General features: G+C 41.8%; 1 protein-coding gene across 4 annotated transcripts in view; it reads right to left on the reverse strand.

Moving 5' to 3' along the window:
* Nucleotides 1-12,784, reverse strand: part of ARHGAP26 (Rho GTPase activating protein 26) — a 421,272-nt gene that overhangs the window by 83,636 nt on the left and 324,852 nt on the right. For all 4 annotated transcript variants that reach the window (XM_036312015.1, XM_036312018.1, XM_036312017.1 and 1 more), the window contains exon 19: nt 8,384-8,522. In XM_036312015.1, the coding sequence (XP_036167908.1) occupies nt 8,384-8,522 (139 nt within the window). The remainder of the gene's footprint in view (nt 1-8,383; nt 8,523-12,784) is intronic.

A 12,784-nucleotide genomic window follows, 5' to 3' on the forward strand; every position in this document is an offset into this window, starting at 1 on the left:
GTGATTTTATTTACTTATCCATGAGAAGGTTGTAATTCTATAAATTAAAAACAGTATCTTGCTAAAAGTATATTAGTTTTTCTAAAATATTACCAGGATTTTTTTTCTGCCTTACTATCCATTAGAAAAGGAGTATTTGAAATGAAACTTTCTTCAATTTTTATTTATTCAATGAATGTTTAATGAGTATCTAATGAGTAGCAAACACGGTACCCAGTTAGCAGACTCTTAAATTAATTCCTTGGTATTTTATTCAGATGCCTACTGGTATATTTATTAACTTGCATATATCTACTTAATCATGTTTACCTTATTTGGTAGACTATGAGCAACTTAAGATTGGATATCTGACAGATAACACTTTTAAATCACAATTGGAAAAAAAACATTATATAAAGATGCTTTGCTTTATAAAATAAAATATTTTATCAGAATCCTAATCCTCATAAAAAGATTTCATTCTGAAAACTAGACTTAGATAAAGATTTTTAGAACACATCTCCTATTAGTTTAATAGACTGGGTTTCTCCATGACCTAATGAGAAAGGCTGTAGCATATGAAATATGGTATTTGTCTGAATTAAACTCACAAGGGAATGAGGATGGGGTAGAAAATGAGAACGTGACCCTCCCTGGGCTAGGAAAGTCAATAGAATAAAACAGGTGGCTACACCCAAACTGAACTTGGGGATTTCTAGCATTCCATTTACTGAAGGACATTAGAATTCTTTTTCTAAAAAATAAATTCTGTTTTAGGTTTTATTTGGGCTTATATTAAGTTATCTAGAATCTTTCACATATGTCATAACCTAAAACAAAAGAACAAAAGCAAAAGGTCAGGGAAAGGAATTCATTGTTCAAGAGAACAAAATGTAATTAATCATAAGATTTCATAGTTTTGTAGCCAAGACAGCCAACTATGCACCCTAAAAGGCTTCCTCTTTATTGGTCTACCTGGGTAAGCCATGTGATAAGGAAAACTGGAAATCTGGCGCTCTCTGACTACCTGACCATCATAGTTTCATTGGATGCAAGACCTCAGCTAGTAAGACTGGGAACTCCTAGTGGATACTTCTCAAATGAAATGCTGATAAGTCTTACTGAGGGTGAGCAAGAAGGTGAAGATTATTCCAGAGACGGGGGAGTGAGAAGAGCAACAGCAAATCAAATGTTTTAGTAGTTGTGGCAAAATCTAGAGCAGCGGTCGCCAACCAGTGGTCCGTGCACCACTGGTGGTCCGTGAGGTCTGAAAGTTTGGCGATCACTGCTCTAGAGAGACCAGTTCTTAAGCATTTGAAATGAATTAAAAAAATAAAGAGATAATGATTCAGTAATGTCACTCAAAACAGGAGGATTTTTGTCAGGTGGACAAATGAGTCCTTGCTCCTGACAGAAAAACATAATGAGAACAGGCAGCCTAAAAAGTAAAAATAAAATAAACCAAATCATTCAAATATGAGAGACAGCTGGACTTGGAGCCACTGATGATTCACACCAGCTCTGCATCTTCGTAAGAAGGTATAAGAAGGACTGATGGCAATTACATTACTAAAGGAAAAAATTATAAACTACTGGACTGAAAAAGAAAAACAACAACCGGTTATGAGTCAAATCAACAAGATCACAGAGAACCATTTAAATGACCAAGAGAGAAAGAATGCCCACAAGTTAGGAGTATTCCTAAACTGGTGGAATTCAGTGAAAATGTTTGCCTTCCTCAAATGTGTTTGTCAACAAGAATCTCTCTTCATAGTAATCACTGAAAACAAGAGCCCAGAAATTAGGAAATGATAAAAGCAATCTTCAAACAATTGTAAACATCTATGAGTAATGTATTGGATGGTTTCAGGAACATATGTTCTACAAGGAGTGACAAACTGGATGTGGAGCTGGTCCTTAAAAATACAAACTACTCAAGGGCTGGGGCACATGTGCCCCAGCAGAAAACATCCGTCATCCGTCACAGTGACTCGTGCAGTCAGCATCGGCTCATCCATTCCTGCTTAGTCTGTGCATAGTGTCTGCTAAAGCTCCACGAATAAGTGTAAGCTACATAATAAATACAAGGCCACAATAAACAATCAAAATGTGTTCTCCTAGAACAGAAAAAGGCAGTTCTGTATGACTGGATTTTTCAGGTGTGTCCAGACTGGGACTGCTAATGTCCTTAAAAACAAAGTCCTGGTTACAGGGGGCAATGTTTTTTTGTATAAATCAGGAGCGGAAAAACATGAGTATGCAACCAAATCACTGCAACTAAAAAAAGAAAGCCACAGAGTAATTTTGGTGATATTGTACTTGTTCTGGGGGTTGCCATGGAAATCTGGGAGCTAAGCTACTTCACTTTCCATATTTACCAAGTGTCTCCTGCTTGCTCTAAATGACAACCCCACCACACACAAGAGGCAGGGTCTCTGTTTACCACAGAACCCAGAGGCGAGGCCAGGAACGCACACGCAGCGCCAAGCTAAATTCACACGTCTCGGCAGGCCTGAACATGTCTGGCCCACTGGATGCACAGAGCTGAAGAAGAAGTATGAAACACAGACCTTCGAGGTCACTTTGGGGAGATTTCCCAACATGCATGGAGGTCTTTCAGAATACAGGCTAGCATCTCATCTTTCTGGATGTCTAAGCCTCGCTGGCAAAAAGGAGGGGGAAGCTGACTTTTTTTTTTTAATAGCAGCTCATGATGCGTCGCAGAGCCGGAAGGGGGTAACTCTCTCTCCACATGATCAAATAGGGAGGAAAGGGAGTTACCAGACAGAGGGAAGTTCTGTAGAGACCCAGGGGTTTATGCAAAATATATTAAGGCAAAAGGAAAATACCCAGTGGCTTTCCTGTGCGCGGTGGGGAGAGAGGTGTACTTTCTCCTGGCTTGTTAAAGTTTTGCAATGAGGTCTGCAATGTGTCATCTTGACAAGATAGGATGATAATAGTGTGGCAGCTTAATGAATTTTGCAATAAAAAATGATGAGTGCACTGCAATTTCTGAGTTTACCACCTCTGGGAAACACCCAAGTTCACTGGAAGCTTGGAATCACTTTCTGAAGCAATTTTGTTTCCCTGTAACTTTGCTTTGGATACTGGTGGCGTGCCAAGCCACACGAATTCTGAGGTGGTCTGATTTCACGCTGACCCAGCCTCAGTCCCTATGATAAAAATAATCTTTAAAAGCAATTTGGGCAGTGTGTTGGTACACATGAAAACAGTTTGGGCAATGTTTTAAAAAATAATCTTAAAATGTAATTTGGGCTGTGACTAGGCTAAACAATGAGTTGATGCATGCAAATCATGGTCAATTGTTTTGACCACAGGACACAGTTCATGATGCTACAACCTGTGGCAGGTTGTCTTCAGCAAAAACCACCACTGATTTTGTTCCTGTGTGGACTGAATTTCTCTCCCCATGGTGCTCAGAACAACCCTTTACTTTGCAAAGGAAAAGGATGCCAATAACACTGGATTTCAAGAGAGAATGGGGAAGTCATTGTGGCTGACCCAGGACTGAATGGTTCAGGCAGTGGGACAATGAGGCACAATGGGGATACCAGGACCTGAAACAAGAGCATTTCAAAAACCAAGGTGTACGAATGAGCCTCTAATCAATGCTGAACAGGGAGTTGAAAAATGAGAGTTAAATGGACACTCTCCCACTCACAACTTAGTCCTCTTTTCTGCCTGAGAACTTACTTTTGAGTCAAGACACTGTCCCTTTAACCTATGGTCTCTCAATATCTGAGGGAGTCCACATATCGACTACTTATATTATTGCCCATCAGAAGAAGACAATTATATACTTACATATTTTTAATACCATGACACATTGAAAAATGGGTTTGAGATAGTAACTGAAATGTATAATTAGGAGGTTTTTGTTTTTAATAAGGTAAAATGAATCAATGCATAATAAATATGCATCTTCTTCAATTTAGAAAGTACAGGAAATACAAATACCCTAGCTATATTTTGGTGTGTCAATATCCAGTTTGTTTTCTATACATAGAAACATACACACACACACATACACACACACACTTTTTCTTTTAACAAAGTGGGATAATATCATATCTACTAATGTGCTATCTACTTTGTTCACTTAGTGAAAGTGCCAGCGATCTGAGCCTACCATGTGCTTTTTTTCATTTACTGGTCTTGAACATCTTCCCTGCCAAGGGTTTTCCACAGCATCATTTTTTAATGGATGCATCAACTATGTGGTTTTCAATCACACATGGTAACCACACGTAATTAAGCCAAGAGCCACATTACACCTTACAGTCTGTGTGACAATAGGAACCCATGTGGATAAGCACGTCATCTGCCAAGACAAGCAGGTGTGTCCAGAGCACGCATCACCTGCAGAGGCAGCCTGAGAAAAGGCACAGGCTGCAGCCCTGCCTGCTCGGAGAAAGGCATTACGTAAGACTTTGAATAGTATGAATTCCCAGTGATTTTTCAACGAGGAAGACACACATGAGAAGTATATGAGCTACGTTCTCAACCTCTCACTGGGCCTGTCTGGGACAGGGTCCAGGAAGAATTAACTGAACTAAAAGAATTAATCAGAACTATAATCCCAGCAGCTAGTTAACATGATCCCTATAAAACAAAGCCCAAGAATCCATTCCCACCCCCATCAACACTGCACAACTCATCCCAGGCTGCTGATGTATTTGCACTCAAGCATCAAACGGGCTCTGGCTGAGCCAGGGAGATTGCATTACCCTTCTGCACGGGCCTCTCCTGGGGAATCTGCACCTCCGGGCGGGGGGGAGGAGGGGTGGCGAGGGCGAGGGGGGTACTTAGTCAAATGTAAGAGAAACCTATAGCTTGATGATAATCATCGTAATTGTAGCTAATGTTTATTAGGTGCTTACTATGTTCTAGGCCCAGTGTCAAGTACTGTACATGCACTGTTTCACTTAATCACAGTAATTTCCCTCCAAGAAAGCTATTACTAGTGATGGATTTTACAGATGAGAAAAATGGCGGTTTGGACCAGGAAAAGTAATGTACTCCAGGTCTCAGAGTCAAGATAGCACAGAAACAGTGCCGGTGGGCACAGAGCTCCTACTATCAATCACCACACCAGGCCGCCCCCAATCCTGACAGAGATGTTCTGGTAATGACAGAAGACAAGAAACCAAGATGGTGCACCCTCTCTCAAGCCAGTGCTTCTTCACTGTAGCTGTCTTCAGCACTGCCCGGGAGCTTTTAAAATACAAATGACTGAGCTGCAGAGCCAAGACCTGATTCAGAATGTACTATAGAGAAACCAGCCACCTGTATTTTTAACAAGCTCCTTACATGATTCAAATGCACACCTAAGAATAAGAACCAGTATTCCAAGCAATATATTTCCACACCTTGCTGGATATACTAAAAATCTGGGACAACATAAGTGATAAATGTCACCTTGCAACTTCTTAGAAGAAATCTAAAAGGTACGAGACCTGGTTGCTTGTTTCCTCTAATCCCGGGCTCTACCTTCTACATTTGTTCAGAAAACTAAAAGTACAGTTTGCTTGTCAGTGCCTTTCACCTCGATATACCAGTGCAATGTCTGCTGTATGGTATACCTGCATGGAAACTTGGAGATTAAACACTAATATCCTTTGCTACCCTTCATCTGGCAGCACAGTTGAAAAACCTGGCAAGGTGACCCTCAGGAGCCTCCTCTCCAGGAAGAGGGAGGCAGCTGACAATCTGAGGCCGGAAGCTTTGGCACAGAGTCACTTCTGAGAGAAAAGGATGGGCTTCAACTTCTGTACAGACCAGGGGCCCTGCGGAGAGATGGGGGAAAACGTGTGCTGATGCGGAACAATTGGAGCCCCTCAAACGGAAGCACCAAGCAAACTACTCTGGGAGTTTCAGGAACTGAAGAGAGGGCTGACCCGTGGAAGACTAAGGAGATAATAAACTGCAAGTACATCACCGAGGAGAAAAGGCATAAATGGATTCAGAAGAGGCAGATACGCAGACATAAGAGGAAATGAGGTTCTGAAAAATCATATGCCAGGTAGAGGAGAGGTTTTGTGTGTGTGTGTGTGTGTGTGTGTGTGTGTGTGTGTCCACACAAGCATGATTTCTCTAACAAGGTATATGCTCTGTGGCAAGAATCTGAAGAAAGGTAAGGTTACATCACACCTGGACAGGTATCACAGCATGAAACCATGCACAGCATGTTTATATCACCGAGTGCCTACAGTGATATAAACAACCAACTAATAATATCTGAACCCAACTCTAGTCAAGTGGACAAAAGAAATGTGACTTTTTATATCTGCATTAACAGGAAGAATCTGAATCAGTCAAAATTTTAGAGCAAAGTCTATGGACTACAAACTGTGGTACATACTCCACGGGCAGAACACAAGGCGATTCTGGGGTTGGATGTGGATGAACATTCTTTATCTTAATGGTTACACATTTATTTTCCTATATATTAGGGAACAGAACAGTGAGACCATCAAACTTATGTTTTTGGAGCTTTTACTGAGTAGGAATAGGCCATGTAAAGAAGTGAGTTGATTTAAAGTTTATGTAAAGACATGTATTAAACACAGTGAATGAGTTATGTGGCTGTGGCATAAAGAGTGAATGAAGGTTTATGCAAATGATTCAGGTTTGGGAAGTAGGAAGCTAGGTATAGAAAGAGGCCTCACACTGAAAAACATTGTCATTACTGAATATACAATTATTATTATGGAATACACATTATGGAAATGCAATTTCCCCCACAAATCAGCTGTGAGATCTTTATCTATATATGAATTCCAAAGAGTAAACTCAGCAAAGAGCTTTGATAAATCAGTCTTCTGTCTTTGTCCATAGACCAGACAAAGGGAAGTGTAAGGTGTGGGAAGACTTTATTGTGCGTTGTCACCTGTTCATCTAACCCTGATGGGTGGCCAGATTACAACCTAGGAGGGGCGAGTGCCAGTAGAACCTTCCAGCTCCTGGCCCAGTCTTCCTCAGCATCAACTCACCCAACTCTTCCTATTGTCCTCTCTAAGCCAGGAGAGCCATTCTAATTTCCCAGAAAAACGGGGGGATTCTGAAACAGATTACTAAAAAGAATATTCACCTACACACATCTATATACTTTCAATGAAAATGTTTCTTTTGAAATGTTTCTTCTCTGAGAAATGGGGGGAAAGCTAAATACCCCACGAATATTCAAGCATATGGAGATTTTGGTCTTGTTTTCAGGGAGCATTTACTAACATCTGGAGGAAAGAGGTATTGCTTCACCCTCTTCCCGTCTCCCACCCTCTGTTCGCCATCTGCAGACAGGGCCAGCAGTTGGCTCTTCAGCTTAGGCAGGTCTGCTTTCACACATCCTTAACTTTCATCCCCTGCCTGTGAGATAAAATTAATCATGGGCAAGGATCTAATTGATTTTCTCCTGATCTCCATCTTTTTCCTACATGCTCCCAGAGTATGCTTCTAGGCTGGTCCCAGAGCTGCTTTTGCTTCAGTCTCATCATAACCTTGGCACTATGGAAAGTGTAGCAGCATTTACCAGCACTGTCTGATCTGTCCCAATCTGCACTGTACACGTTTGTACAAAACATGAGGTGACCATGGCTTCCTGGAAACCCGAGAAGCACATCACCTCAGTCTTGTTCGTGGCAGATGTGGGTGTGGCCAGGCCTTTTCCAAGCCTTTGCTGGTACATGTGGAGGAACCCAGGCCATGTGGACACCACAGTGAGAATGAGCCAAGCTAGACAGTCAAGAGGAACACAGATTATCATTTGAAGGGAAGCCAATCCAGGTACAGGGTCAAAGCCCTAAAATTGTGCATATCCATTGACCTAGAAATCTTTCCAGGAATTTATCTTAAGGAAATGATCATGACTATGAATAGATTTAGCTACAAAGATCATAACAGTAGCTTTATTCATAAATGCAAAATATATGAAACACCCAAATGGTACTAAATACACCAAGGTACAGCCGTATTATGGGATACTGTGACATCTTTAAATGCATGATGTTTGGGGTGGAGGGGTGGTGAAGATTTGTTTTCGGGCGTCATGATAAGGAAAGCCATCACTTTTAAAATGGGAGGGGCTGCTAAAACTCATTTTTGTAACAAAGGAAGAGAAAGATGCCAATCCTGATAAGGAGCCTCTTCTCTTCAAGGCAAAACAGGTCATTATTCCACTTTGTGTTTTGTCCTTGTAGTGATAATAATTACAGCCCTCCACAGCATTTACCGTGGCACCTTGGATGGCACAGTGCAACACAGTCCTCAAGGACACAAAAGGCAGAGGCCCACAGAGAGGCCAGAGGTGTGGCCCCCGAGCAGCCAGAGGCAGAGGCGGCAAGGGATGTCCCTGGGGCATCACGCTAGCCCTGAGCACAGGACTCACGTTTCTCTGTCGACTGCATAGCATGGAAGAGCGTCAGGGGCCTCTCGCTGCAGGACGGGGGCTTGGAGTCACCACTCTTCTTCCGAGACAGGTGCAGCTGGGCATTGGTGAGAGGCATTTCAGGCACGGTGTTAAATATCTGCAAGCATAATTGCAGAGGACGGTTACAGGCTGCTGTGAACTGGCGAGAAAGCAGAACCAGTACAAAGGCAGGTGGTGATGTCTAAGATCAGCAACAAACCTTGAGAAGACCACCACTGTTTGCTCAGGACTTCATTTTAATCATCTCTAGGAACTGGGTTAAATCTTCTTGTTGGGAAGTGTATCCCAGAGCTTGGTAAGCATTTACTTCCATCTCTAACCCCTTCTCCTATTCTTCCGCTGATCTTCTTTTTGTTCTTCTCTCCAGGGGACATGGGAAAAATCTGTGCTAAATCTAAGCCATTGGCTGTTAACAAGGCTTCAAGTTTTGTGACCACCTTTGTGCAGAATCAGAGTGTGAAATATGCATTTAAATAACACTCCAAACAGAACTCCAGTGCACACTGGGCATCATTTCTTCATCCGTCCTCAGTCATCTTCGGGGGGGGGGGGGGTATCCTTTCTAGTGTTATCTTTGATGCTGAGCAATTTTTTCTTCTTATTTATAAGGGGGGTGGGGACTTGTTGTTTTCCCTTGTGATGATAAAAGAAATATCTAAATACTACAGGCAATTTGAAAAAAGCATCAAGAAGAAAACAGAAAAACTCTCCCAATTCTAGGATAACCACTATTAGCTTTTGAGTTTTATTTTCTTGTAAACATTTAAGCTTTTATTTTTTTTAAAAAAAAGTCCAAGGTAAAAAACGAGAAGAAAATGTTAGACAAAATCATGACAACTCTCATCTTTTTTCTACAGACACAAGGACAGCAGAATTCCTATAATACATACCACTTATATGGTTAGTTAGCTTGATTACAGTAGCCACCGTTCAATATTGGTTCCCTAGGGACCTGCCACTGCATGCGTTTCACGGGTGGCTCATTCAGTGCTCAGTGACCTGAGCAATAAGTACTCTCCTCACCATTTATAATGAAGAACTGAGGCAGAGAGGTTAAGCTGCCACAATCAGATATAACTTCAGATGACCACATAGAAACCCATGTCCTTAGAATTTCCAGATTCATTTTTCAATGCATAAAATAATAACAGCAGCACTAATTCATGCAATCAAGAAAGATCTTTCAAGCATCTACTTTAAGCCAGGCACATGTTGCCTATGGTTAAAGTTTGCATCCAGTAGCTGTGATTTGTTTAGTCTTTGCCATGCCAGGCACCAGGTTAAGTGCTTTGTATTGGTTATCTCACTTAATGTTAAAGAATACTTTTCCATAATGATGATTATATTCTTTATACTGTTTTGTATCCTATACATTTCATTCAACATTACATTGTGACCTTTCCTCCTTCATTAAACAATCTTCTAACACCGCGACTATATTAAATCAATATTTATCGATCCTCTCATTATTGTCACTTCCTCTTTAGAGCTAGCCTCCTTCTGGATTTTCTCTTTTCCTACAGTCATGAATAATAAGAGGATGATGATGGCAGCCCAGTCCCTTAAACTATGGGTGGCCCTAAACATATCAGAGTCTTTGTCATGGCTTTCTCTCCTTCATGTGTGCATTTAGAAGAACTAAGAAGCTGATAATATAGGAAGCAGTCATAAGAATGATAAGAATTTCAGCTCAAACAGCTGCTCTCCATGGGTTGGCAGGTCCTTGGGCTCCAATGATGCCAGCCAGCTGGTTCAGTCCATCTCATTCCCAAACACAGCTGTCTGAAAACAGCATTATCATATTTTCCCCAGGGGACTGAATTTTCAACAAAATAAACTGAATCACAACATAGCTAAGTTCAACTGGGGCAAGGGAGTAAGGGGAGAAGGGGACTTCACGCAAAAACAACTGAGATCATTTGGCTTCCAGAGGAGTTGGCATCCCTAAAAATAAGTACCAGTGCTATACATGTCCCCAGTCTCTTTTTGGGTGTCTGCAGGGGAAGAAAAGAGAAACGATGGTTGTTGTTGAGCTCAAGGGCCACAACCTCTAAGAAGCTTTCTCTTCCCTTTACTTTGATCCCCAAAATAAGCTGAACCATGGCTGCTCCTGGGTGACAACCTGCCCATGCACCGTTATCATTGATATTTAAACACTTTTCCTTTCGATGAGTGTTCACATCTGCCCGGTCAACTCAACACAGCAAACAGGCTGAGCATTCCACAATGAGAGATTTCCTGACCAGCACAGCTAAGGAGAGGAGAGGCCAGGGCAGGAACCTGGGGATGAAGTAACTAACACCTTCACTTTCCATGTCCTCAGCAGTCATTATTCGTTCAGCTCAGCTTTTCTAGCCAGTCCTGACTATAGAGGCCAGTGTCTCTTAGAACCCTTCTGCCTCTGGCCTCAAGTACAGCACATACAGCAATTCCTACCTAAAAACATTTTAAATGAATTCAAACTTAGTGATAGGCCTCTGTCCTTTTATGCTTGGTGTCGCCCAGGTTTTGTCTCTCTTTTCTTAACAAGTTACTGAGAATGAGATCCCCATCAACTACAATGGGAACAGTTAAATTTCAACTGTAACCAAAAATGTGAGCACTTGCCTTCTCCTAAAACTGTAGTAAATGCTAGAGAAACAAAGGAGAGTAAATTGTAAGGAAGGACCGTGGATTTAGACCAGGGGTGGGCAAACTTTTTGACTAGAGGGCCACAATGGGTTCTTAAACTGGACCGGAGGGCCGAAACAAAAGCATGGATGGAGTGTTTGTGTGAACTAATGTAAATTCAAAGTAAACATCATTACATAAAAGGGTACGGTCTTTTTTTTTTTTTTAGTTTTATTAATTTCAAACGGGCCGTACCCGGCCCGCGGACCGTAGTTTGCCCACGGCTGATTTAGACAGACGCCTGAAAAATTGTGCTTATACACATCCATGCAGGGTGAGACAGGAGAACATAATATTTCATTGGCTGTTTCATCTAAGTCAGGAGTGGGGAACCTTTTTTTATGGCAAGGGCCATTTGGATATTTATAATATCATTTATGGACCATACAAAATTATCAACTTGAAAATCAACCTGCTATATTTGGTCAAACATTTAATTAACTTACCCCTAATGCCTTGGAAGGGCCAGACCAAATGATTTCTCGGGCCTTATGCGGCCCTTGGGCCAGATGTTCCTCACCCCTGGTCTAAGAGCATATTAGAATACACAAGGAGATTTTCACGGTGGAGTGTTACCATCCTGAAGGCTAGTTCTCTTCACCGGTGAGCCAGGCCCTAGCCTCAGATGATAGGGCCATACTCAGGCTCAAGTGCAATGGTGTGCAAGTGAGCATGCTGCAGGGTGCAAAGGGTCAGACATCAGACTATCACCTCTGTCGTAACAAGTTTTCCCAAGTGCAAGGGCATTTTGTAAATCAGACTACATCAGAGCAGATGGCATGAACCTTCATCAAAGAGTCTGAGAAATCATTCCCCAAACTACTGTTGCTCATTTAACCCTGAAACTTGAATACATGAAGTTGTTTAAAAGCTGCTCCTTGTCTGGCCACCTTCTAGCCAGGCCAAGAGTATGGCCTCCGTACTAAAAGCTCCAGTTGGAATTCTGATGGGAAACTGACTTATTCACAATTGTGTTGGTTATTCCAATCCTATTTTGTTAGGAAGAGATACTTTCAAGAGAATGAAATGAAGTTCCCTTCACTCTTTGGGGAAGAATAACAGTACCAATGAGTGATGGATGGGAAAGCTTATATCATCTATGAGAAATGGATTTATGAAGCTCTATCACGTGGCTGGAACAACCTACTCATTTCACAGGGCCTTTCCAAGTTAACACAAAAGGGGAGGGAGAGTTGTGCTAGGCCACAAGGCCCTTGTTAATTCTGCCCAAACGTACGAACTAATTCTGACTTACTCAGGAATGCCTTAGAAATAAGTTATAAGGAAGACTGGAAGCCTTCTGGAAGCTACTGGGGAATACAACTGTAAAATAAAAATACAACTCTGGATAACTCTTCCAAGTACCCCAATTTCAAGCTTCCTATATACGGAATTAGCAGAACCATACATTCCAAGCCTTGCAGCACAGTGGCCAAGTGTGGCTGGGCCTCTGCAGTCAGACTGACTGGGGCTGAGTCCTGGTTCTGCCTCCTCAGTGGGCAACGACCACAGCTACAAAGACCTCACCGTCACTGTCACATCACCATAAAAAACACAGACTAGGAAACTGCAGTCATTATATGGGGAGAAAGCAAACAGGCTTTGGAGCTAGACAAACTTTGGAACTCTTGAAAATGGGGATCTAACACCTGCCCTGCAGAGCAATTGAAATGATAATGCGCATAAAAT

This window comes from Myotis myotis, unplaced genomic scaffold (genome assembly GCF_014108235.1).
Source record: "Myotis myotis isolate mMyoMyo1 unplaced genomic scaffold, mMyoMyo1.p scaffold_m19_p_6, whole genome shotgun sequence".
Taxonomy (NCBI): Eukaryota; Metazoa; Chordata; class Mammalia; order Chiroptera; family Vespertilionidae; genus Myotis; species Myotis myotis.